Here is a 26,813-nt window from a genome sequence, read left to right as displayed (position 1 = left end):
GTCAAACGGTTACAGCAAAGGAAAATGAGTCAAATCATAATCCTAATGCGTCAAAACTTCCACGAGGCTTTTGGCCGCTCTTACATCACTCAGTTGGCAAAGGCACTGACATGTCCTGGTGTTGACAGTCACCATACAGAGTGCAGGTAAACTGTGGGCAGGTGTGGGCGTGTGGATCCACGCTGGCTTACATTTACAATATCAAACTGGGAATATACAACATATATATATATAGGTGTCTGATAAAAACAGACAAGACATTTACATGCATACGTGGCCACTCTCTTTGATTACAAAGACAGGAAAAACACACGTATTGGAGAGCTGTTCGAGCGAGGGGACTGCCCAGGAGGCGAACTTGCACCTCTCCAGCTACCAGTTCACACTTGACCGGCCAATCTTCTGGTTCCCAAACCCGCCAACACTGAGCTCCCCCAAATAAACATAATACAATATAGATACACTATTATGCACTAACACATACTTATCTTCAAAAGTATGATTTTGTACCCAATTGAGTTTTAAAGACACTTAACGCGATATTCAAAACATTAATATGGCAGTAAATAAATATTTGCTATCATGGCTCAACAGTAGATGTTAAGAGTGGTTTCCTCTTTGGCAACCAGTCATCAGCCTCATAATTATGGGTTAGAAGGTGTCTGCTGTTTTTATCTATTCACATGGTAACGGTCGCCGTAACGGACCCTTTGGGGTCAGTTTTTAAAGGTCTAGCAGTCGTGCTGTGAATCCAACAAAATGGAAAAGAATAGTCAAACAACTAAATTCGCTTTGACATTGTCTCTAAAACAGGTATCTGTGTGTAACACACGCAGCGTTTGGTTCTGACTGAAACAGCAATATTTAACTAAAAATCTGAACATTTTGCTGTTTGCTGTGGTTGTCACTAATGGCAACCAAAGGACAAAAATTGGTTGCCTATTTCTCAAAATTGTTGCCACTGGCAACCTGGCAACTATTACTGTCGAGCCCAGTTTATACAAAAATATAGTGGAGTAATGACGTCCTGAGCTAGCGTCGTAAGCCAATCCTGATCTCTGAGCTCCATAGTGTTTTACTCTCAGATCAGTCTGGTAACGTGAGGCAGAGAAAATTTGGAGAAATTTGACCAGAGACCGAACCAATCAGCGTTGGTTTAGAGTGTGACACAACCTGAAGCGACTGTTCAGTGTAAACAACATGGCTGTTGGAATATGGACCGGGCACCTGAAATTGAGCCTTTTAACTGTAAATTTGCTTTACAAAAAAAAAAAAAAAACACTCAACACTCAATGCTGTTTATAGATCATACGCTGTATGTTGGTGATAGACAAATGGTTTATCCAATCAGCAGCCAGTATTTTCACCTCTTCCCAAAAGATCTCCAAAATGAGAGTTCCCAGACGGTTAGCAGAGAATGAAATGAACCTCCCTCCGTGTGTGTTGTGATCTGAGTTTCTCTGTTTTTTGCTTGTTTGTTTTTTTAACACACTTCAGTATTTCGTTTAGCACCATTTAAAAATATTAGTCAGGTATTCCACAAGGGGAGCTACAGTGTGTTTCATGAGCAGGAAATTATGAATATCTATATTATTAGCTCTAAAAGTCATATTTTGGTGTCTTCAGAATTAAAGACCCACAGCTTTTCTCTAAAACTGGAATTAGCAAGGTTTCTTCTCCACAGTGAAGTGACATGTTATGGAAGAGACAGGTTGAGACAAAGTGTCAAAAGACTGATGAAATCTCCCAGTAAGTAAAGCAGTACAGATTGGATGCGTGCCAAGTGCACATCAGGGTATGAGTGACTTCTGAGAAAAGGGTTGTTTTGCAGTGATGAGTCATGTTTAGAACATGCAGATTTGATAACAGCTTCGAGGTCAGGAGAATCAAGTGATCATTCTCGCGTCTTCCAGAAAATGAAACGCACCAGCCTTTACTCTTTTTCAAACTTTTCTCTTGTTGGGATGCAACAACGACACAGACTTAACTTGAGGGTGTTATGTTATGGTTTACTTATCATGGTGGTGTTTCGGTCATCTCCTCCCACCGTTTCTCTCGGGCCTTGTGTGGGTTTTATTATGAATGAAGTCCAGTTACAGTCACACCGAATGCTTTTATTTTGTCAGCTCATTTCTGGTCAGACCACCTCATAAAACCTTCAAGTGCTGTTAAGTGAGGCATCATTCCGTGTTAGCAGAATACGTAAACTGATGAGGACTGTCGGGCCCCATGACGTTGTGTTAACACTTTAAGTGAAGAAATCCTTTGACAAAATTATTGTCATAAATTATCTGTTGAAAAAAATCACAAATTAGAAGCGACTGGTTGTAGTGAATTGAACTGAATTTCTGTTAAACAACAAGATGAATTTGTCAGGACAAGGTAAACATAGAGGAATTGTTGAGTTTGCATAAACATAATTAACAGAAAAAAAACATAAAACAGGAATACATGTGGCTAAAATATCGTGAAGAAATCTATTTAGAAAATGGAAAAACCTAATTAAAATCCTGTTTCTAATACAGGTCATGTTCTCTCTGCAGCTGAGGTAATGAAAGGTGAGAGATGATGTGATGATGAGAGTTTATGGTTTAATATAAGAACCTGGCAGTTTTGCTGCTTCTGTTTCCACAAGGAACATTAGCAAAGATTTGAACACAGTTATTTCTGTGTTCTAGGGAACATAGTACTGGCAGAGAGTTTAGAGCCGTGTGGAAGGGGACCTTTAGACTACAGTTACTGGCACTTGGTAATTCCAGGTTGTTGCTAAAAATTGAGTGGATCACGCCTTAAAGGATTGGTGTCTGAGGACCTCTTAGTCTTACCTACTTATTACTGAGTGGGAAAACTATTTCCTTGGAACGGCTCGGTCAGTTCACGCTTGTGCTGTGTTGGATTGCAGTGCAAAAATACAACTTAAAATGGCTGAGCGAGAACTGAGTGGCTGAGTAATCATGAGAACTACCAACACGGCAGAGCTGGAGCAGGAAAATATCCTCCTGATGCTCACCACGCACAGCTTTGTTCTATCCTGTGACACAAGAACAGAAGAAGGCATTCCACAAACTCTCTCTTTCTCTCTCATACACACACACACACACGCACACACACGCACACACATACACACACACACGCGCACACACACACACACACACACACAGTTTTTGGAGCAGTACCAGCTATGTCCCTCATATGCACTCACACACACTCTCAAGAACTGTAGCTGTAATCAAAACACAATAGGGTCTTTGAGAGACTCTGGACACTCCTCTGTTTGAGTACAACGCTCCGAGCAGCTGTAATCCCCCCTCCAAAGGGACAGCGCACAGGAAAACACACATCTGTTTGTCTTTCTGTGCTTGTGAGGACCCTCACTGACAACATGCATTCCAGGCCCCCATCATTAACATTAACGGTCACTGCTAAATGCCTAACCTAAACCTAAATCTAACCATAGAACCAAAGCACAACCTTCAGACAGTCCTTTCAAGTAGTGAGGACCTGCCAACATGTCCTCACAATGCACAGATGTCATCACTATAATATTTTAAAAGTAACTTGGTTCCCACAAAGCTGGCAATACAAGCCAACACACACACACACACACACACACACACACACAAACGTATACTTTTAGTCATCTATTACAGTATTGTTGACATGTATTCAGGCTTTTCTATTTCCATCCAGATGTCACCAGGTGCCATCCAATTTACACAATCTTTCACAGTATAGGGAAAAACCTGCAGTGTAATTGTGTTTCCATCATTTAAGTCAGCACAAATTGGCGATTGCCCAATAAAAGACGAAGGTGATGGAAAAAAATCGTTCCGTTTGCAAAGGTTAATGTGTGGGAGAGAGGTTGCTGGTGTCCTTACTGTAAGTGTCAGCTAAACTGAGTTGATTTCATACTGTCATCCAAAGAGACAAACAAAGCAATGTGTTTATGCCTCCACGTAACTCAACTTGCTCTTTTTTGGTTTTCCATTTGCAAAAGTCCTGGATAGTACCTGATACCTTTTTTCAGGTTCCTAGCAAGCTGAGCTGATACTAAAAGATGCAGTGAAAACACTGCAGACTACTGACTGTCCAGGAGAGAATTGTCACTAGCCCAACAGTACAAAAGCGAGATTTTTTTCAATAGCTACCGTTAATAGCGACCGCAATTGACCCAGATTTCCAAAAATGGCAGCCTGCAAAACACCGTACACTACAGCAAACAATTGAAGTCAATAGGCGTCGCTATCAATGTCAGCGGAGAGTCCTGCCTACACCTTTAGAGTTCTGGTACCAGAATTGAATTGAGCCAAACTGAACCATGCTGTGGAAATGAGGCATCATTCTCATGCTCCAACTGGTCACGATTCCATAACAAACACTGGGACTGTATTGTTTAGGACAAACTAAATTCTGTTTTTACCGTCAAATACATTTGCTCTGTTGTTTACTACCTTACGGTTGAGCGCATGTCCAATATTTGACTTCCACTGAGTGGTTCCCAACTTGTAGAGCTTAGACCGTCAGCAAATACTGTCTTATCTTTGGCTCTAGGGCTGACCAAGGGTGCTGCCAGATTTATTTCTGATTTTATTTATTTTTTTATTGTTGGCGAGATGAGAGGAATTAAAAAAAAAAAGGATAGTAACTACATTTTTACATTGCTTTTTACAAAGTAACAAAGCATAATGATGTTGTTTGCCCATTTACATCATATTAATGCTAATTAATGTGTGTTGTCTGTGATAAAAAGAAACTTTTAAAGGTAAAGAGGTGGGAGTAATTGTGAAAAACTGAGGGATACCATGATAAAAACATCCCTTTCAAAGGTCGCTGGGTGCAATGAATTTGAAGAGCCACTGCTTAAGGCCAGCCTAAATGATTACTTTGGTTGAGTCAAGGCAAATAAAAACGTCCGAATGTCTCCAACTGATTCAAAACCCTAGTATCTCTAAAATTCTAAGTTTCTTCTTTTCTTGCTGTAAAACAAATATCCTGCTGCTGAAGTCGTATTTACTACTTCAGTTTTGTTTAATGCCATGTTGTGTCTCTACATTCTGTACACAAATGTTATTTACTATGTTCATGTGTTTTGAGCCCATCATAATTAGAAACAGAGCGCTTCAACAAACTGAGCAAACGGAGTTGATCTTGTGTCAGTCTGAGCTCACCGCTGGTCTACAACATGCTGCTAAGAGTTTCTCTTTGGCTTTTTATGGCAGTGGTTTTGTTGATTTATTGCTGTCATATGTGATTGTTCATATTTTATGTTTAATGTGTTGTTCTGTGACTGTGAGCACAAAGTTTTGTCTTATAGCAACGCTAGAACTCATCTGATAAAACGGATGCTTCCTCTTTAGTTTGTTTGGCTCATTCAAGCCAGGCTTTTCACAACAAGCGCTGCTTTTCTGAGCCACCGTTATAAAATGTAACACCTCTTTGGTCTCTTTATAGATGACGCGTCCGCAGACAGCAGCGCCGAGTTCCCAGACCGAACATCCATGATGGAGGTGCGTCTGCAGGCGCAGGACGATGAGATCACGCTGCTGAAATCCTCACTGGCTGATGCCCTGCGCAGGATCCGCCTCCATGATCAGCTCTTACCGATCCTCACGCAGCAGCTCATTGCAGGTGACTGATCTTCAACCTGATATTTGGTACATTAGTAGGAGATTGTCCAGTGTTTTCACACTTGACTGTTACATAAGCAAAGACATGTACACAATGCTGTGCATTTCACTTTTGTCAATGAAGGAACCTAAAATGATTAGAAACTAATAAATGCCCAAGGATAGTCATTTTAAAAACAAATGTATTTGGTGTAGTCTGAAGTTATGTCAAACAGCAATATTAGGGTCCATTGTTAAAGAGGACCTATTATGCTTTTCCGTCTTTTCTGACCTATAAATGTAGTTCTAATGTTTTATAGTCATGTTTAATAAAACCAAAGCATCAGATAATGAAGTACTTGCATTCAGACGTGAGCCCTGCCGACCGTCTGGGTTGGCTGTGCTCAGCTCTTAGCGCTAGTGTGTTAGTCGCTGTTAGAGATTTCTTCGAACTTCCGGAATTTGTCTCCATAGAAGAATCCTGCCCTTTCTATTGGCTGCTGAACACATGATCAAACTGTAAGCTGGAAGTTCTGCCACTTCTATGCTTTTTTGGTGTTTATTTTGGAAGTTAACCTGTTAAAGCTAACACTAGCATGTTGCGCAGCTAATGCTAGCTTCCATATAGGCGGTGTTTTCAGCTGCTGAGGTAACTGACTCTGTATACCGTAAGGGGCATAACATTTCCCGGTACGCAGCATAAGCAGTTGACCAATCACAGCAGAGCAGAGCAGCCGACCAATCAAGAGCACACTGGAATGGAGCCAAACTAAGCAAGTAAACTAAGTTCATCAAATGTGTTCTCCAATTAATTTGAACAGTGAGGTGCTGTGGTTGTTGAGCTGAGCTGCAAAAAGGAATGTGAGGCCCGTTTCAGACACTTATGTTTGCTTTGAAGATTGGAATAAGACCAATCAGTGCATAAAAGAAGAGGGTAATTATCTGATTGCCATCATTATCATGCATTATCATACAACCAAAGTATTGATTCAAGTGTCCTCATGTGCACTCAAAGTGGTTTCTGTTTTTCCCATGAAACCAGAAATGTTGTACCTTACCAGTCACTTTAATCCACTTAAGAAGTGGGGGATACGGATACAATCTTCTGTCTCTGTATGTGTCATTTCATAGTGTGATATTATATAGTGATATACAGTAGTGCATTTTTGTGTTTGCACATAGATTAACCAAATGGGAACGTTTTTGTTTAATCCTGTGCTTTACATAAATCCAGATTCATGTCTTGGTGATGTATTTGCAACATTACTCACAAAGGCATAGAACAATCTGAGATATTAAAAAGTTATGACAGTAATAATAGTGTAGTGTAGAAAAATGTATATGTATATATTTTTTTATAAACCTACTCATCAGGAGCCTCATCAGGTTCAGATCCACTGAGTGAAACACTGGGACTAGATAGCACAAGTGACTGACACAGAAGTATCAAATCAAATATTGTTTTATAGTTTTCCATTGTGATATGCGATAGAATACATTTTTTTTTCAAAAGAAGCCTTGCCCTGGATGGAGCACACTGTAAATCTCTGATCGACTGTTCATGGGAAACTACGCCACATCAACAGTCATCAGTCAAATAATAATCAACTCTCCTCCCACTCAGTGAACCCAGGCGCTGCTCGAGTGCTGAACCAAGTGTGTTGTTCAGATGGCTGCAACAACAGCAAAAGACTCTCCTCCAGCTCAGCCGTGGACGGGATCCGCCACCCTGCTACCAGGTACTGGACCTACACGCCCAGGGCTCAGAGGGACAGCAGGGCCGATGAGGGCCCATTATTGTTTTATTTCACTTGATGTATCGTAGGGAGGCTACACTGAGGACATATTCCCACCGGTTAATAACCTCATGACAACACCGAGATTACCGATTACACCTCAAACACACCACAGCTATGTCTGGCCTCTCCGGCGCACACAAGCTTTTGTTAGGCAGCACACTTTTGAGACCAGCGTTATTATAGTAAGCTAATGTGGAAAAAAAGATTTTAATTGTTTTGTAAATTGAAACTAAATAACAACTAAAACCTTCAAGAAAAACTAAAACTCAGTCAGTTTAAAACAAACCTATAAATGTAAAAATGTAAAATCATTTCAGTTTTAGCTTTTTAACTATGATATTTCACGACCGGAAGAAATGAGACTTTTCCATCAACTCTTGGACTGAGGTTGTCAAAAGTATTGATGCCATTCAATACCGTGTGTTTCAAAACAATATGATATCCACATTTGATAGTATCAAAAGTACAGAAGCTATAAAAAAAATCAGATCTATGATCAGATTTTTAACCCAAAGGTAGCATTCATTAAACAACACTAATTAAACCAACTGTGTGTTGGTGTGTTATCAGTAACATTTGTCTGAACCAGCACTGTGTGCAGGTCTTTAATGAAGAATGAGTGCCAAAGACTTTTTGCTTTTTGCTGTGGTATGGAGAGAGGTATTGAGTAATGTCATTTTTATATACTAGCATTGTATCAATTGAACGGCCTTGACATTCCAGGAGATGGCACTGTGCCACAGTTGTTTCATATCTGACTAAACTAAAACAAGCAAAAACTATGATACCCTTGGTTAAGACAGAAGTTGGAAGCATCCGGAAGCTCAGCCCATGTTAACCCCAGACTGTGTGTAAATGTGACGTTAACCCACTGGGCTGTTCAGAGCCTAGCGTCGTCAGCTCGAGATCTAGTTTCTAGTCGGTTTTCTCTGCGAGCCGTGAGTAAATCTGCAGTCTTGCTTTTCACTTTGACACCATTGTCCCGACTCCTGCTCTCGTCCTGACTCCACTTTCATGTGGGTGCTGATGCTCTAAAGTTAACCTTCTAAAAAAAAAAAGAAAACCGATGGTGGGAGCAGTGGGCAAAAAATGACACCAGGGTATGCCCAAACACTGTGTGACACCAGTACCGGCTAACCTATAGCCATATTTCCTGCTTGTGTTTATTTGATGTCTGTGTGATTTGCCTGTATGACTCCTTCATGTTGACCTCAACCTTTTGAAATATCTCTAGCCAGCTGTCAGACAGCATCGTGACCAATGAGAATGGCCACGTAGGAAGTCCAGTGTCCATGAAGCCGAGACCAAGACCAGCAACACTGGACAGGTCAACCCAGACAGAGCCCCCCCTTCCAGGGCAGGACACTGGGCAGGACAGGGTCCCTCTCCCCAGGCGGGTCAAGAGTCTGCAACTGGAGGACGCGCTCCTTCCAGGGGAGCCCGTGGTTGAGGGCACACGGGGAAAGCTCCACCGCGTCCCCGGCTTGGAAGAGGATGACGAGGAGCAGGACGAGGATGTAGAAGGAGGAGGGGAGCAGGAAAAGGAGCTGAGTTGGACGTCGTCAGTGGAGGAGCCCATTCAGCCCACCACGATCAGAGGCCTCCAGAGGGAGGACTTCCAGGATGGAAGCTGCTCTCCAGAGGAGCTGGGCCCTGTCTCCGCCTCAGTCCGGACCTCAGACCAGAACCTCAGCCCCCGCTCCGGTCCCCTGAGCCCCATCCACGAAGCAGAGAAGAAACCGCTGTGTGTGATCTCACCATCCTCCTCCTCTCCACCACTGCTTTTATAATCCCCTTCTCTCTCGTGATTGATTGCATGGCTTTTAAGGACAAATTAGAATGATCTTGCTTCTGACTTGTGTGACTGCAGACCCTAGTTGCATTGCAATCAGCCTCAAGTTGCCATGGTGTGACTGAGCCGCGCTTTAGTAGGAAACCCGAGGGGGATGACATGTTCTGTCGTTATGTTCGCTCCAGCCTCCACGGGCTTCCTACCCCATGTGTTTGAGCAGGGGGCGAGCGAAACATAAAGCCGTAGCAGAACATAATGGCAACGCTCTTCTACACTGAGTGACATGTCCAAGATTAGCTTCACGCCACAGAGATTTGAGCCAAGTGGAAAATGTGGGCAATTGGACACAGCATAATGTACAAAAAGGGCTAGTAGGGGTAGGGTTACACTATGTATGCATACACCTACACTGAATGAGAAAGGTCAGGGGGTTTGCAAGACTGTGCAGATGTAACCTTTCGAGGACATGAAATGTTTTGAAATTGAATATCCGTCCAAACGGCAAACATCAGAGTTAATATCAATCAAAAGAACCTCCAGAGTGGTCCTCGCAGTTACAACTTTGTTGTAACCACACATTATTTAAGTCGATGGTTCTGTAAGACGATGCAGATGTGCAGAGTTGACACAGTGCCACTAAGTATCTGCCATTCAACTGGGTTTTGCGGGAACACACATACTGCCTGGAATCGTGATTGCTTTTAATGCAGTTCTGCTCTTTTAATCAGACATTTAACAAATCAAGGATCTCTTGCATGCTGTGATTTGTTTTTCACTGTGAATTCAATGATTGTCTTTATAGTGATAAGAGAGCACAGTGCCAGGGCACTGCGGCTTTTGTTTACTTGTGTATGTGCTCGGCCATGCATGTGTTCTCTTGTCCTACCCCCTTGTTGTGGCTTGTTAAAGGGTTTCATTGGTGATGGGAACATGTGCTCTAGTCCCTTTGTTCTGTCACGCCCTTCTATGGAAACCTGAGGTACTGGGAAAGTTTGGGCTTGGTGCTCCGTCTACTACACCTCTACATTCTCAGCAATTTATTTAAAATTAGTTGTAAGCAAATTTGGAAGGAGGGGGTGGTTGCCAGCTGAGTTTCACTTCCTCAATCTGAGGCCAGTGACGTAGAAAGACAGTAAAGCTTTTTTTCTGCTTTAAGTCTCGTAACACTTCCTCCGGTGATGCTACTGCTACAACGGCATGTCACCAGGAAACACAGGGTGTGTTTCAAGAAATCCTCAGTAAGAGATTCATTATGGTGCACAAGTGTGTTTGGGTGGGTTCTTGTTCATCTGTCCATTTCAAATTCACTTTGAGACCCTCACCAATCCTCTCTTCTACAAGTTTCCAGTTTAGGAGTAGGAATTTGGATGATTTCCAATAAAATCATTTTAGTCTTAGGCCAGGGTCATTTTAGTTTAGCCCAACTCTTTTATTTGTAATAATGACATTGAACTCACCAATTTCACTAGTGGCTTCTGGGAACAAGATGGCATTCTAAATAGAAGTCTGATGGGGCAAGAAAGGTTGTGAACAAACCTCCAGGTCAGCCAAACTTGTTTGTAAGAGAAGAGAAGATGAACAGAAGTTAGTCCCCTAACTGTCTGTTGTAAACATCCGTCAAAATCTTGAGACCTACTTCCTGCTCTGGAAGCACACACTAGCTGCAGTACCTACTACCTAGTTTAATACCTAAAGTAATAACTTGGCACTTTATTTCCGGTGCCAAGAGTTAACATGTCATCGGCTAACTACATACCGTCTGGTTACAGGTGATGTTAGAAAAAAACCTGTTCAGGACTGGAAGTGTAACACCTGGTCCTGTTTGCTATTTCAGACTTTAGGCTAACATTAACCGCTCTGTCCTGCCCTGTAATGGATTTACCGGAGATACATTTGCCACACATTAGCTTGTCCAGCTAACTCTTTACCTTGGACTAGTTAGTCTTCAGTGTTGTAGGCTATATCCACACTACAACGTTTTTAAAACGCATATCTTTTGCTACGTTCATGCCTTGCGTCTGCACTACTCCGACATTTCCGAACCCCTAAAGCAGAGGTGTTTGTATTTTAGTCTAGACGAACATAAACAACCACCTTGTACTCTTATTACTTTCAGTAACCGTTCCAACTCGTCGACGGCCAAAGCAAATAAGTCTCCGGTTTTACATTTGACCATTTCTGTTCTTCCCCTGAAGTCTTTTCTGTATTTTTAATTGAGAAACTGCACATGCCCAGTATTCCCAAATAATAACATGTATTTTCAGCCGATTAATATGGAAGGTAACTATTTCTGATGCAGAGCTAAAACACTTGTGTGCTGCGTTTTAAAATGCCTTTTAGAATGAAAGCGTAGACCATGTAGCCTTAGACTAACTCCTGGAGTTCATTAGCTAGCTAGCTATAGCTGAAGTTTATACAGCAAAACTGACAGTCGCCAGATAGAAATAAGAAGCTTCTCCTCTACACCTGTCTGAAATCAACAACCATTGCTCTAATAGTGACTTTGATGAGTGCAATGTGATTATTACAGAGAGTAATGATGGCCAAAACTAAATACGAGACCCAGATTTATCCTTTTTAAAAGGTTGGGAATTAAATCATAAAGATCCCAAACATCACAAGACAAACCTGCATGTTTCTGTCTGCCATTCTCTTTATACATGCAAAAGATCTGTAAACTACTGTGTTGCATGCATAAATGTTGGGGTCAACTTCCTGTGTCTGTGTGGGGTTCAGTGCCTGCATGTGGACACACAGCCTTAGCCTGGAAACTAACTGATTTCTGTCCTCTGGTGTCCCAGGGTTCGTAGGAACAGCGAGAAACTGGGGAACCCGGAGAGGCAGAGGAAACGTCTGGACAAGAAGGCGGCATCTTCGGCCAACCTCCTTACCCGCTCCCCCAGCCTGGAGAAGTGAGCCACACTGCTATCACTCACAGCTGTCACCACACAGTCACACAGCTCACTTTTTCCTATCGCCGCTGCAGCCTCACATATCTCATCAAAGAGACACTCGCTGGAACACTGATGGGCCCCTATGAATAATAATAAAATTCCTATCCCATGAAAACCTTGCAGTAACGCAGTGTGATTCTGAAGTGAGAGACTGGTGATGGTGTCATATATCTTTCTCACACAGTTGTTTTCTGTCTCCACAGCCGAGCTAAAGAGCTGGTCACCAGTGCAGGTGATGTATCTTCTAACTTTTCTATTTTGTCTTTAATCTTGAAACAGATCACATCACTCTGTTCACCACTATCCAAATGGCCAGTTCATTCCATTAGTTTTTTGGCAACTCTCATAACTTGTGGTTTCTTTCTTTATACCCATTTGCTAATTCTATTTTGGTTTTCTGTATTTATTATCTTTGATTGCATATAGGTGCTGTTTCTGCTGTGTGTGATGCTGCCTTATGTTGTATTCACACCAGCCAGATTTCACACAAATTGTGCACCACAATTACAAACAAAGTCAATGCAAAGACGTGAATAGAAAAAATGACACAAATAGCGCACCAGATTGATTATTTTCCCGCTCCACTGGGGTACATTTTGTTGAATGGGCAGGTTAAATAGTTTTGGAGAGGTTGTGACAATTTAGGCCACTTTTGTAACGTTTGAGCAGTTTACTGTGATGAAAAGTTATAGAATAAACATTCCTCTTCTGTAAGGATTAATTGGAACTGATGGGACGCTGTCACTGTGTAGAGTCGCCTGCAACTGCAAGGCTCATTTCTGCTCTACGTTAGAAACGCATACGGATACGGACGGAGCCTTCTGTCCATACTCTGATTCATTTTGGTCCGTATTTCTGTCCGTATCTAAACTTTGCAGTACCACCTGAAATTGTGGGGGCAGTGTCGGCACTTTACACAAACAGTACCGTGAATATCAGGAGAGACCGAGTCATCAAAAGCCCAGACGGACATCCTGAAATACTGAAAATCACGTTTGTCGTCAACTTCTCTAATCTGTCAAACCAACGTGTAGAATTCTCCGTTCACACTCCGGGATGTATTTAGGGTCTCACAGACCAACGCTGCCCGCCATTTTGCCTCCTTCTCAACAGACGCAGGATCATTATCTCCTCTTTGTTGTAAAAACCCTTTTTCCAAAATTAATTAGAGTAACTTTTAAATTTGAACAGCACCCTCTAGAGGATGTTTTGCTCAGTTTTCATTCCAACTTAAAGGACCCCTGAAAGCAGAGACGATTATCACGTTGATAACGTACGTCTCTATTTACGCACGAAATGGGAGCAGAAATGCGCCTTAAGAAGAACAGAACTGACAGGTCACTGAGTTTGAGACAAGTACCGGCTGACCGTCTCAGACAGCCAACTGTCTTTTCAGTTCATTACAACTAGTGCCGTACACTGTTTAATGCACACACATGTCAATAATCAGGGTCTTGGGGAGAGCTCTAAGTCAACTGGCAGTGTGCGCCCCACGTAGGCTGAGTCCTTGGCAGCGGCCTGGGTTCCAATCCCTTTGCTGCGTGTCATCCGCTCTCTCTCTTTCAGCTTTCCTGTCTGTCTATCTCTCATCTAATAAAGGATAAGCCTGGATAAGCCTTTGTCTTGTCCTGTCATGTAGTAGAAGTCAGTGAAACAAAAAATAAGTCCCCAAACAACATCGTGATTGTACACAGAAAGGGAACACGTAAAAGGGAAAGTTTGACAGCGCTACACTTTATTGTCGCTCTCATCTTCCATTATTGGAAGACACAGAAGACAAATACGCAGACAGAACCATAAAAATAACTGGACAACCAAGTATATCTTCGTTCCAAGAAAGGGTTGTATAATAAGTGTAAGGGTTAGCATAACGTTAACATCTTATAGGCTCCCGTTGGAAATTCTGTGAATCACTGTGATATTGATCCATCCTATTGATGGAATAAACGCCCTTGGCAGTTTTTCCTCAGTATGCTGCCTGCCAGACGGTGTCTATAGTCAGACATTACAGAACAGGCTCTGCTGTGTATTTACATGAAAACAGTCCCTTTGATTGACAGGTGACCTTTTATATGGAGTGCAATGCAAAAACAGAAGAGCAAGGGATGATTTTTTCCAGTGAATGCAGTTGTAACAGAAGTATAATCCCATAGATTTAGTTATAATCAGGGACTTTTTCAAGTTTTCCTGACTTCAGTGTTGGCAGGACCAGAGTTGAACTATACTTTTCTGTACTTGTGCCCATGCTGCTTCTTACTGGTTCACACATGTAGTTATTTGTGCAAGAGTGAATGCATTTCCCAACCAACCGCATTTGTGGTTAGCGTAGCTTTTATGAGTGTTGGCCTTCAGTCTGGTTACGTTTAGTCTGGTTTCGGCCTCATTCCCACAGTACAGAGTGTTAGAGGACTGTCTCTGTCTTTCATGCTCTCACATTGTTTGTGAAAATCAAGCAAAACAAGAATTCTATTTGTCAAAGTGGAAAACTTTAAACACAAGCCAGGCTGAGATTGACAGAGCTGTACAGGATGTTACAAGTGACATATCATATTTCTTTGAGTGATGTTAAAAAAACACTAATTAGAGAGGACTGTACTCAAACTACACTCCTACACAGGAAAAAAATGACCTATTTGAATGCAACAGGCAGTTCCTGGTATTGCTGTTCTTTTCATTAACATGAAAAGAAAAAAATAGCAAGCTGTGTTGAACAAACAATCGTGACACGAAATAGTACAAGAGATAATGTTTGCAAGCATTTTGGTTTTGACACCGTGGATGGGGAACTCTAAGGTTAACTTCTTTGCTGACTTTTCAACAAGCAACATCCTGCATTAAAGGTTGAATCTGGAGAATGAGCAGAACACGGCCATCTAGTGTCTCAAGATCATAGTCGCAACAACAAAAACAAATTCAAGCAGTCGGGTTGCCAGGTTGGTCAGACCCGGCCCAGTAACCTCCAGGAGACCGGAGTCTGTTTAAGCCTGTTTGAATCCGTCCCCTCCAGCAAATCACACCATAAAAACAAGTATTACAGAGGAGTTTGACAGTTACTGTTAGCCGTTAGCGTTAGCCGTTCCAGCTAAGCAAAGATGAAAGTGATGTTAGCGATCAAGGAGAAGCGTAGCCATGTGGGCGTGCGTTTAAATGGCGTTCCTCTCCTTTCTCTCAGTCCATGGAGTGAATGCTCGGCCTATAGTGACTCTGGTTTTTGCCCGTCTCCGCTCACTCAGCTGCTGGAACAAATAACGCCCCCTTCACTGAGGCTCTGAAGCAGCTGCAGGATTGGCAAACTCCATTTCACCCAGTGCCAGCCTACAGTAGCTGCACCCAACAACAGACAACCCTGGCAACTAGCAACGCCCAACGCTATTGGCTGCTACCATGGAAACAGAACGGGGCAGAAATAAACAGATTCCTCAAAAAACCTTAAATAACCAAAATAATTCCAATATTCCCATTCCTAAGTCAGCCATGTCAGTTATAAAACAATATCTACCTAAAGTTGGCTAACATTAGTCACATTTAGCTACTTGTCATACCAGACCAAGTCAAGATGTAGCAGTGAAAACTGTGAGTGAATTGAATTGAGATTGAAAGGGAGTGTTTTATTGTTTATTTTATTATGAATTCAACTTTTTATTGGCCAGAAGAAGGTGTTAATTATTTTATCCAAAAGTGAAATAGCTACACCTGGGTCATTTTAGGCTTCACGCGAGCATGGGAAGCACAGTTTAAGAACATTTTGTTCTAATCTGCATGAACAATCCAGTACATCTGTGCTGCCAGTGTTACATGTGTTATCACCTTATTTAATGACCATTCACACAAGTGTGGAAGTTACGTAACATGATGACAGAAAAGGAAAGGGCTTTGGGGAACCTGAACGTTTCAAACCTCTCCCTCAGGAAAACCTGCCTAGATAACTATTGACATAAAACCTCAGCTTGACACCCAGCTGAAAGTCACCACATCATTAAGAAGCTACCTTTATATCCACAGGACATTTCCCCCGCTTTTCTTTTTTTCTAAACTGGCCACTACGTTTCTTTTATGTGAGTTCTTGTGAAGCCAAACACTGCAGGGCCAGTTTGGGCCGAGGGCGCAGCCTTGAATCACACCCACTGTGGTTAGCGAGCTGCCTCAACACTCCAACCAGCCTGACGGAATGATGGATGGCCAGCTCTGCGGAGGAGGCTGCCATAAAAACATTTTTCAAGTGTTCCCCTGCTCTCTTTCTGTCTTCATAACTCTTGTTTGATTGAATAATAGTTGTGCTTGGCATGAGCTTTTGAGATTCCTGACGGTGGAGAGCAGCAGGAAATTTAGCAGGCATAGGACAAATGTCTCTGGAGACCTAATTTTAAATACTGTTAAAACTCTCACTCAAAGCTGACATTGACTCCCTGGTCAGATCAGTCATTTTCCTATTCATTCTTTGACCTGTATTTCTACTGTGTACAAGTATGGCTGCCTGTCCATAACTGGACTCCTCCAGATGATTTGATACTCATTTGTCTCGGCAGATCCATCTGGGAACTCTGGTTTGGAGATCTTTTGGGAAGGGTTGAAAATACTGGTTGCTCATTGGATAAACCATCTGTCTATCACCAACATACGGGCCAAATCAACCAATCTGGCAAAGCTCAGAAAGTAGATAACATGTGGGTAAAGGATATTTTCCGTTTGTGTAACGTGAATTTAAGGATCAAAGGCCCAATTTCAGGAGCCCGGTCCATATTCAACAGAAGGATCCAGAGAAAAAAGAGTTAGGGAGCAGCTTGATCCATAGCTGCTCATCTCATCTGTGGAAGCCTCCATGTTGTTTACACTGAACAGTCGCTTCTCGTTTCGTCACTTGAATCCACCTCAAAACCTGCAGCTTAAGCATTCTCCTAGTATGTAGTAGTACGTGGTACATGAGACAGCCCCACTGTGTTTTTTTGTGTTGGTTTCATTGATCATAACACTTAAATAGTTTATATAGCCTTATTTTTACCTTTCCTGGTAATATTCCCCAAACAGTGACTTGCGTCTTTACCGTCATATTAACTGTAATCTACAGTTCTTATCGTTTTTTTTATATGTTGATTGTTCTCTTCCTTTTCCTAAATTGTCTGGTGAACCTGAAACAAGCTTTTCTTTTTTCTCTTGCCCAGCCTTTATTTTATTTTTTAAAGGCCCTGAGTCTGAGCAGCATGGTAAAGTGGAGATTAGATCAGGTGTGGCTGGAATCAGGTGTGGCTGGAATCAGCTGCGGCTGAAAGCTTAGAGCAGGGGTGTCAAACTCAGGCCCGTGGGCCAAATCTGGCTCGCGGTGTAATTATATTTGGCCCGCAAGATCATATCAAGGTTCTGTGAGAGCTGGCCCGCGAGTATAAAGCACATACACGTCTACTTTTCTGTTGACAAACATGAGCATCCATGCTACCAGTCTTTGCAGACACACTTAATCCATCCCAAGAAACACCACGACAAGAACAAGGACCTGCACTGAAAAGGTTCAACATTACACATCTGGGGAGAAGGGAAACATGCACATTTGCAGTCTTTTTTTTTTTTTTTAGCAAGTACTGAGTTTCGCCCGCAGCTTTGTCCCAGTTTTTAAATTTGTCCCACTGTGAATTTGAGTTTGACACCCCTGGCTTAGAGGATCTTGGTGTTTATTTGTTAGGCTAACATCACATTTTCATTGTCACACAGGATCCCCCGGATCCAGACGAGGAACCTACAGCCAAGGTAGACCTGCTATTATGTCTCTTTATGTCTTTATTTTTTTACGCTGCAAAGGTCAACAGAGCATGCTGTTCTTTTCCAGCAAGATCCCATTCACTGTTGGAAATTTGCCCTGATTCCCCCACGCGGTCCAAATAACCAATTAATGCAGCTTTAAGTAAAAAATGCTTAAACGTCACTGGACACATCTTTGCTGTTTGTCAATCAAATAAGCCCATTCAAATGTTATTGGTGCTATGATGATATCATTCCACACCATTTGTTTTAACCCAGCAGTTACAGCAACATTAGCATTCATTTGGAGTCCAATATTTACTCTCTCTTCTGCTCTGTTTTGGTCTCCACCAACTCCGGAGGGAAATCTCTCCCTCTGTAGCTTCTATATGGTCCATTATGTTTACCAGTTGGTCCTATCTGTCTCTGCTGCATCCAAAAATGACATTGAAGTTATGGACCGGACAGCTAAATAATGAGCTGAAACTCACCATAAAGGCCCGTTCAGACACAAGGCAATTTGAGCTGCACTCTCTGCCGGGTTTAGCACACATCTGACTAAGTGTTCAGAGAATTTGCGGCAGGCAGACAACCTCATTTTGTTGTTGCCGGCCACAAAGATGCAGCATTCCCCTACTAAGAAGCAGGCGCTAGCACTAGCCCTACCAGTAAGAAGAGTAAGGGAAGCAGCAAGGAAGAAGAGGCTGTGGGTGCATGATAAGGGACACAATATTATTTTTCACCCGTCTTGCCTTGTACGTGCCTGACGGGCAGCTCCGTTATGCGGAAAAACTGAGGTCAAGTGCTTTTTCAGACAGATCTTGAGAAAATCTTACAAAATAATGTTTTGTGTACATAGATACACCTATTGTGAAATTCCCAGTGTATGTTGCATATGTAAAACTATTCATTCCATTAAAGTGGAGGTTCTTAATTGTTTCATACATTTAACTGTCAATATAGGCTGGTTTGGAACCGTAATACGAATTGGACTGAAGCTCTTATTTAGCTAACTATTTCAACTGTTTATCCATTACTTTTAGCTAACTATTTAAACCTTTTAACCATAACTTTTAGCTAACTATTTCAACATTTTAACCATTACTTTTAGCTAACTCTTTCAACTGTTTATCCATTACTTTTGGCTAACTATTCAAACTGTTTATCCATTACTTTTAGCTAACTATTTCAACCTTTTAACCATTACTTTTAGCTAACTATTTCAAATGCTTATCCATTACTTTTAGCTAACTATTCAAACCGTTTAACCATTACTTTTAGGTAACTATTTCAACTGTTTATTCATTACTTTAGCTAACTATTTCAACCGTTTCACCATTACTTTTAGCTAACTATTTAAACCGTTTCCCCATTACTTTTTGCTAACTATTTCAAATATTTACCAATTACTTTTAGCTTACTATTTAAACCGTTTCAGCATTACTTTTAGCTAACTATTTCAACTGTTTATCCATTACTTTAGCTACCTCTTTCAACCATTTAACTATTACTTTTAGCTAACTATTTCAACCGTTTCACCATTACTTTTAGCTAACTATTTCAACAGTTTGTCCATTGCGTTTAAATATCTGTTCTAGCTTGATAACTATTTTTCACACACTCTTACGTACCATCAACATGTAGTGTTAAGATGTTACAGCTGATAATCAAATCATAATTTCAACTTTTTCAAATTAGTTTTACTGTTCCACATTTTTTCCAAGTACCCCCAGTGGCAGAAGTAGCCACTGAGGTACAATTACACACTGGTTGGGAATCACAAATTTATGATGTACAATACATGGTAGTAAGAGGAAGTAATGATAGGATACAGGATCCAATAAACAGCTGTCTTTGTCTGACTACCTGTGTGTTACCGCTACAGTACTGGTCCTCTGCTGTTTTTGTCTTCCAGGACAGTCAATCAAAATGTTCATCCGAGGCCGACCCATAACCATGTACATCCCCTCAAACATCCAGAACTATGAAGACCTGAAGATGGAGCCGCCCTCGGAGAGACTGGAGTTAGACTGGGTGTATCCTTCCAGAATGCCACAGCAGTGTTCAGCCTCTTGTTCATATTTCATAGGGTGATGTTACATTCAGACAGTGCTGATTTCCCTGTGTGATCATTTCCTGGATTCATTCACACTCTCTGTATTGGAAAATCTCTCTTTTATAGTCTAGTTTCTGTGAGAGAATCATAGACCACAGATGAACAGTTAGTGAAACTGTTGGTGTCACTTTTGAATCAACTTCGTCAGTGAAAAAATCAATATAAACTAATATTCTCACATGCAGATTAGTCAATTCAATAATTTTCATTGTTGGATGAACCATTCCTTTAACGACGAAGTGGATCAATGATTACCATGAATGTCGCCTTAACACTGTCATGCCAGCTACGGTTACAGGGGACGGGATTGCCGCGCCAACATGTACTTCCTTCCAACGGGCGAGGCTGTGTACTTCATCGCCTGTGTGGTTGTGCTTTACCACATCAACAACCGCACACAGCGCCACTATCACAAACACACAGATTGCGTCCGCTGGTCAGTAGAAGACAAGTTATATAATCAACATTTATAAATGAGATGAACTTAAACAATTATACACTTACAGTTGAAGAGCTGAACAGGAAGTGTTAGCCTGGCATAACCAAGGCTGAAAAGAGCTCCAGGGTCAGGTGTGGGCTACAGCGAACTCACTGACTCCATGACAAATTACTTCATGTCTGCATAACCCAAAGCATGATCAGGGTTCCCACGCATCCTGGAAAACCTGGAACTGTTGACCATTTTTCCAGTTATGGAATACACATGGAAAATGAGAGAAAAGGAAAAATATCCTGAAAATGATTTCTATTTTCCTTTAGCTGTGGACAAACTACTAGTCGATCCATCACTTCTCGCCAAAACGTATAACACTGCCATCTGATAGGGCTAAATAATGCTCAGGGTTCAAATGGTAGCTTATGGATGAGAGTATTTTGAATAGGCTGCTCTTGGTTACTGTAGGTTGTGTAAACATATGTAGAAAAGTTTTTGTCAGCTTAGAATGAGCCCTGACATGTAAATATTAGTAACTTTGGCTGGTAACTGGTAGATTTATTAGGTTTATAGATTAGCGTTGCTTTCTTCCCAACCTCTTTTAAACGGTTGAAATAAGGTAAATTTGTTAGCACGTGTGGTTTTCTTGCCAAAGTGTATTTTGCCTGCAGAGGTTTGAGGTTTGTCATTCAACTCTGGCTAGGACCATTTTGGTTTTAAAGTTGTAAGATTTTCATCTGTTTAATTGTCTTATAAATTCCTATCTATCAAATAGTGAGTTAAAACAATGGTGATTGATCATGTGACCCACTAATGAAAGCACTTGTTGCCTTTTTGATGAGTATTCCAATCTGTGTGTCTGTGGAGACATCCCGGGGCTAGATGTAAATAAGCAGCCATGTTAGTGCTGACAGCGGTTGGTTTGTCGACCTAGATCGTCACTAAAAGTTCCGGGTTTACTTCCGTTGTATACCGCACATTAAATATGTGCAGAGTCCCACTGGCCCTGCCTGTGAGTTCCCGCTCTACTACTGCATTAACATATAGACATATTAGTTTATGGTGCGACCCCTGTCTGTCATACACTTTAGATCACATGTGTCAAACTGATCCAGTAAAGGGCCGCTGTGGCTGCAGGTTTTTATTCCAGCCAAGCAAGAACACACCTTTACTGGATCAGTCTGACACCCCTGATTTAGACCATCACTGTGAATGTCCTGGAGAAGTCCTGGAAAACGATCTGGAAAAAATATTAGGAACCCTGGTGATGGGAACGAAGGTGCCTGATGGTGAAATCACTGTCCTAGAACATACACTGTGTAGTACAACTGACATGCACATTGATAGCATTTCTAACTCATGCTTATCGGAATCTGGCATGCTGATCTTAGACTTGCCTCTTTATTAAGGCCGTAAAATCAAACATAGTCTTGGGTTCAAAGGGTTGAAACTTGTTATAACCTGTCTAAAATCTATTACAACCTATCATCATTACAGACCTTTAGAACCTGTCACAGCATTTTAAAGTCCATTTAACTCCCCATTAAGAGGTATCAACATACTGACAGCCAACACGCCAAGGGCAAATCATTATTTAGTTGTTTTTTTGCTTAATTGAACCCAGTTCTTCACGTGGCTGCTGGAGGTTGGTTCAGTTTTTACTCTGTATTAGAGATCTGGTAGTTTATCAGCACGTTGGCATGTTGGCGCACATCTTTAAACCACTTTAAGCAAAAAAAGTGTACAAAACAATACTGAAAGAATGGATGTGACCTGTTGTCTCTTTAAACAGCTTATATAAAAAAGGTTCATATCAGGTGTCAGAGGCAGGGGACTTTCCTACTGCATCATGCAAATAGGATTTACACGGCCCTCAGTGGAGTATACGGAAATTCATAGCCTGTTTTCTCAACAAATCACCCTGAATTCCAGTTTGGAAGTGCCAGGCTCTCAGCATGAAGCAACTTGACCAAATAATGAGCCTTATTTTGGAGAGTTAGCTGACAGTCATTTACACACACCTACTCAAGTATATAGACATATTTATTGAGAGTGTTATGGTGTTTTGGATAATGAATAGAAGGGCTAGAGATGCCAAAGTTTACCAGTGAAAATAAAAATGTGTTTGTTCATCAACTAGAAGCATGGGGAATATACGGAGACCGGATTCAATCTATGTCTTGGACACTTCACCAGACTTTATGGGAATTGGAATAGATGCTGAATTTTTGTTTTTGATGTATAGAAAAATAAAAGCGATGGAGGCTTGTGTAAAATTACAGTTTGCTAAATGGAGGCCAAATATGTATATTCCTGAATTAATGGACAAGTTAGGACTCCAAGTGGCCCTTAAAGGCTTTGTGGCAGGCTACAGTTCAGCTGTCCCTACAGTGCAGAACATCATCATCTCTTTATGTCTTTGGTTGTGTACTCCAACAATTTGGATTTGAAATCAAACAATGACTATAAGGTCAGGGCGTGACAAATAAATAACATGGGGGAAAATGCTCACCTGCGAATAGTCATACCTGCAGGTCAACAGTTAGTCTAGGGCTTTTATTGTGAAAGGTAAGAACAGAAAGAGTGGATCTGGTATTGGCTGCCTTTGTCAAGGTTGAAAGGAGTAAAGTTTACCAACTTGACCCTGACTACCAGACTAATTATTCAGTGTGACTGTGTTTAGTTGTGTCCATTCCACTGACGCCATCTTTACACCATTGTAGCAGTTGGAGCCAGTTTTTCCATTCATTTAAGAGTTGTTCATTCGGTGAACTGACTTGTTAACAACAACTTGCACAGCTGCTCTCCTCTTTGCTCCTTTATGCTTTTTTCTGACACTATTTTTCATGGATGTACTCTTTTATGTCCGACAATGGCATCCTCGCTCTTAACCGTGCATACAAAGCCCTGATTGGTCGATTGTTTCTCCAGTTGGCAGAAACAGCCATCAATCAACACAACATCAAACCCATTTAAGCAAAGCAGACAGACACAGCCGGAGACTAGTTGGAGAACACAGAGGAGAGCGGGCAGATATTTTTCTCAGGAGCTGGTGGAGACCAAACAGGAGCTAAAAGAAGCGAGGATGTTGGACTTAGGGCGCACTCACACTGTCCGTCCGTACCGTGCCCCGGGCTTTAGGGTACTTGTCCCCCCTCCCTCTCCCCCCACGGGCCAGGCCCGTTTGTACTCGCACTACCTGGGCCTCGGCTAATGCTTCTTGCTGCCTATACGTCATCACGCCGTAACACGTCACACGCATTGATGACGTCATCAAGTTTTTGTGCGTCTTGTCCGACGTTTTTGAATCTTTTCATCGACCAAATCTGCAGTAAACACTCCACCTCCGCATCACACCAACGTGAACCTTTCACCGCCATTGTTTTAAATGTCCGCGCATGGTCCCTCCTTCTTTTATCTACGTCCGAACAGGCGCACATAAAATGACTTCAGAACCGCCGTAGGCCTCGGGCTCGTGCTCGTACACGTGCGCATGCTCGTGCTCGTACATGTGCAAACGTGCTTTACAAAAGCCCACCTCTCCCAAACGGGACGTGGCCGGCAAGCGTGCGGCAGCTAGGCACGGTACGGTTGCACTCACGCTGGTCAAATGAATTAGACTTTAGCAGTGAAACGTGCTGGGGCACGTGTGATTGCGCCCTTAAGGTTGACAAACACAACTCTGAATGCTAATGTTGCTCTGTGTCTGCTGAATGTGTAAAAAGGGAAACTGTTTTCTCACATTTGATAATAAGATGATAATATGTCACACGTCACATCTTGTTTAACTGCCTTCCAGTGGCCAAAGATGGCTTTTAATATAACAAGTATGTTTACGTTTTTTTCTTTTCCCCCCCTATAACTCAGGGAATCAATGAATATAATCCTCCAATGTGCAACTGAATTAGACAAATTAAAGCCCAGGGTTCATACAGGTGCTTGAAGTGCTTGAAAATGCTTGAATTTTAATGTTGTGTTTTTCAAGTTTTGAAAAGTGCTTGAATTTTGGATTGGATTTTGTTTTTTGTCCAAAAGCCCTTTTTGCTGTTTGGTTCGCTAATGTTCCTTCTCTCTGCAGTCTTACCCTCCACCCTGACAAGGTGCGAGTGGCATCCGGCCAGGCAGCAGGGGTGGATAAAGACGGCAAGGTGACTACTGCTGTGATACCAGTCTGACACTCTTCTTTGATCCACTACACATATATCTCCATCTTTAAATAGCATTGTATTTCTGCATACATACAGCATTAATGCAGGCATTGAAGGTCAGACCCCCAATTGGTGACCCTAGTAACAACGCAAACATCATGCAAACGTACAGTGTTCTGTGCCACTTATAACATATAACCTGTGTGTGTGTGTGTGTGTGTGTGTGTGTGTGTGTGTGTGTGTGTGTGTGTGTGTGTGTGTGTGTGTGTGTGTGTGTGTGTGTGTGTGTGTGTGTGTGTGTGTGTGTGTGTGTGTGTGTGTGTGTGTGTGTGTGTGTGTGTGTGTGTGTGTGTGTGTGTGTGTGTGTGTGTGTGTGTGTGTGTGTGTGTTAGCCCCTGCAGCCTTGTGTTCACATTTGGGACTCCGTCACCCTGGTCACGCTGCAGCAGATCGGCTTGGGAACCTTCCAGAGGGGAGTGGGATCAGTTGCGTTCTCCTTTGCCGTGAGTTGATTTCAACATGCAGCGAGAACGCAGCCTTTACGGCAACACCATTACCTGCCTGGATCAAGTCTGATGTACATTTCCGTGTACAACAGCCATGTTATATTACCACCAAAATCAGGGGGCCCTGAACAAAGCGAGACTTGTCCTGTCCGACCCGAGCCATCCCTTTGCACCTGAATTTAAACTGCTTCCATCAAGACGCAGATTTAATGTGCCCAGATGCAGGACTGACAGGTTTAATGTGCCCAGATGCAGGACTGACAGGTTTAATGTGCCCAGATGCAGGACTGACAGGTTTAGAAAATCCTGGGTACTGTTGGCCTTCTTAACAATTAATAGCACTGTGGTCACTTTAACTCCTTATTTTTATCCAGTTTTTATCTAATGAGGTTTGTTGTTGTTGATGTTAATTGTTTTCCCGTGTCGTGGTCCCATGTCACCATGTTGTTGGCTGCACCGCAAATTGCCATCCGAGGACAATAAAGATATCTTGACTTGACTTGACTGAGAACACCTTCTAGTAGAAGTGATTGGAAATATTTAGTGAGTAAGAGTATTTGTGCACAAAAGAGGAAGTGAGAGCAGCAGAGTTTGACGATGTTTATTTGTTCTGGATTCAGGATTGTGGAGCGTTCCTGTGTGTGATCGACGACTCGAATGAACACATGCTGTCAGTATGGGACTGCAATAAGGGGACAAAGCATGCAGAGGTCAAGGTAAAGAACAGGCTTAGTCATAAAGTAAGCTCAAGACTTTACTATGATGAAGCTATTTCAGCAGCCTTTACTTCAGCAGAAAATACTTAACATTCCTCTTAGTCTGTGAATGTTCTCATTTGTCCAGGTCATCGTTATCTCCAAAGCAATTTCAGTCAAAAGCAACTGGACTTGGCTTCATCAGTTCATGTACGCATCTGACCAGGCTGGGACCGGTCCAACTAACTGGTGTGGAGATCCAGGTTTTTAACCTTTCACAAGGCTGATGAAGTCACTGGAACCCTTTGTGCTCCAATTGCCAACGACCGTCGTTAGAGTGGCAGTCGTTGGTGGGAAGTTGGTTTCGACTTTGCTAGTGCTCTATTGAGTCTATTTCCATCGCTAAACAGAGGAGGAGGTCTAAGACACCACTAATCTTCAATTTACAATGCTGCCCTTTCATCCCTTCCCAGGAGGTTCAACAATCTAACCTCAAAGAACAACTGTTCACAAAAGGCCCGGGTGACCCCAACGACTGTCGTTCAGACTCAATAGAGCGCTAACAAAGTCGAAACCAACTTCCCACCAAAGACTGTTGTTCAGACTCAATAGAGCACTAACAAAGTCCAAACCAACTTCCCACCAACGACTGTCGTTATGACCCGGTAGAGCGCTAACAAAGTCCAAACCAACTTCCCACCAGCGACTGTCACGGCCGTTGGCACTTGGAGCACAAAGGGTTTCAGTGACATCATCGGCCTTGCGAGAGGTTAAATACCTGGATCTCCACACCAGATAGTTGGACCAGTCCCAGCCTGGTCAGATGCGTACATGAACTGATGAAGCCTCTTGGATGAGAGGTGAAACGTCTTCCTAGACAAACAACCAAGTCCAGTTGCTTTAGACTGAAATTGCTTTGGGGATTCCTCTTAGTGTGTATTATAAAGTTTCCTTCATCTGAACTGACTACACAGAACCATGGATGTATAATAAGAACTGGATATTGGACCCCAAAATGGTGCCTATTCAGTTCA

General features: G+C 42.2%; 1 protein-coding gene across 2 annotated transcripts in view; it reads left to right on the top strand.

The window, feature by feature from the left end:
* eml3 (EMAP like 3) overlaps positions 1–26,813 on the top strand; it is a 63,311-nt gene that overhangs the window by 22,301 nt on the left and 14,197 nt on the right. Inside the window, exons 2-12 of one of the 2 annotated variants that reach the window (XM_083937063.1) lie at positions 5,452–5,628; positions 7,231–7,345; positions 8,640–9,149; positions 11,999–12,109; positions 12,355–12,383; positions 17,855–17,890; positions 19,797–19,917; positions 20,284–20,433; positions 24,509–24,578; positions 24,980–25,081; positions 25,705–25,800. In XM_083937063.1, coding sequence (XP_083793189.1) covers positions 5,452–5,628; positions 7,231–7,345; positions 8,640–9,149; positions 11,999–12,109; positions 12,355–12,383; positions 17,855–17,890; positions 19,797–19,917; positions 20,284–20,433; positions 24,509–24,578; positions 24,980–25,081; positions 25,705–25,800 — 1,517 coding nt within the window. Of the gene's footprint in view, positions 1–5,451; positions 5,629–7,230; positions 7,346–8,639; positions 9,150–11,998; positions 12,110–12,354; positions 12,384–17,854; positions 17,891–19,796; positions 19,918–20,283; positions 20,434–24,508; positions 24,579–24,970; positions 25,082–25,704; positions 25,801–26,813 lie in introns of both variants that reach the window. The other variant, XM_083937062.1, reaches the window with a different exon arrangement.

Source organism: Echiichthys vipera (genome assembly GCF_963691815.1).
Source record: "Echiichthys vipera genome assembly, chromosome: 22".
Taxonomy (NCBI): Eukaryota; Metazoa; Chordata; class Actinopteri; order Perciformes; family Trachinidae; genus Echiichthys; species Echiichthys vipera.
This window is presented reverse-complemented; position numbering and strand designations above follow the sequence as displayed.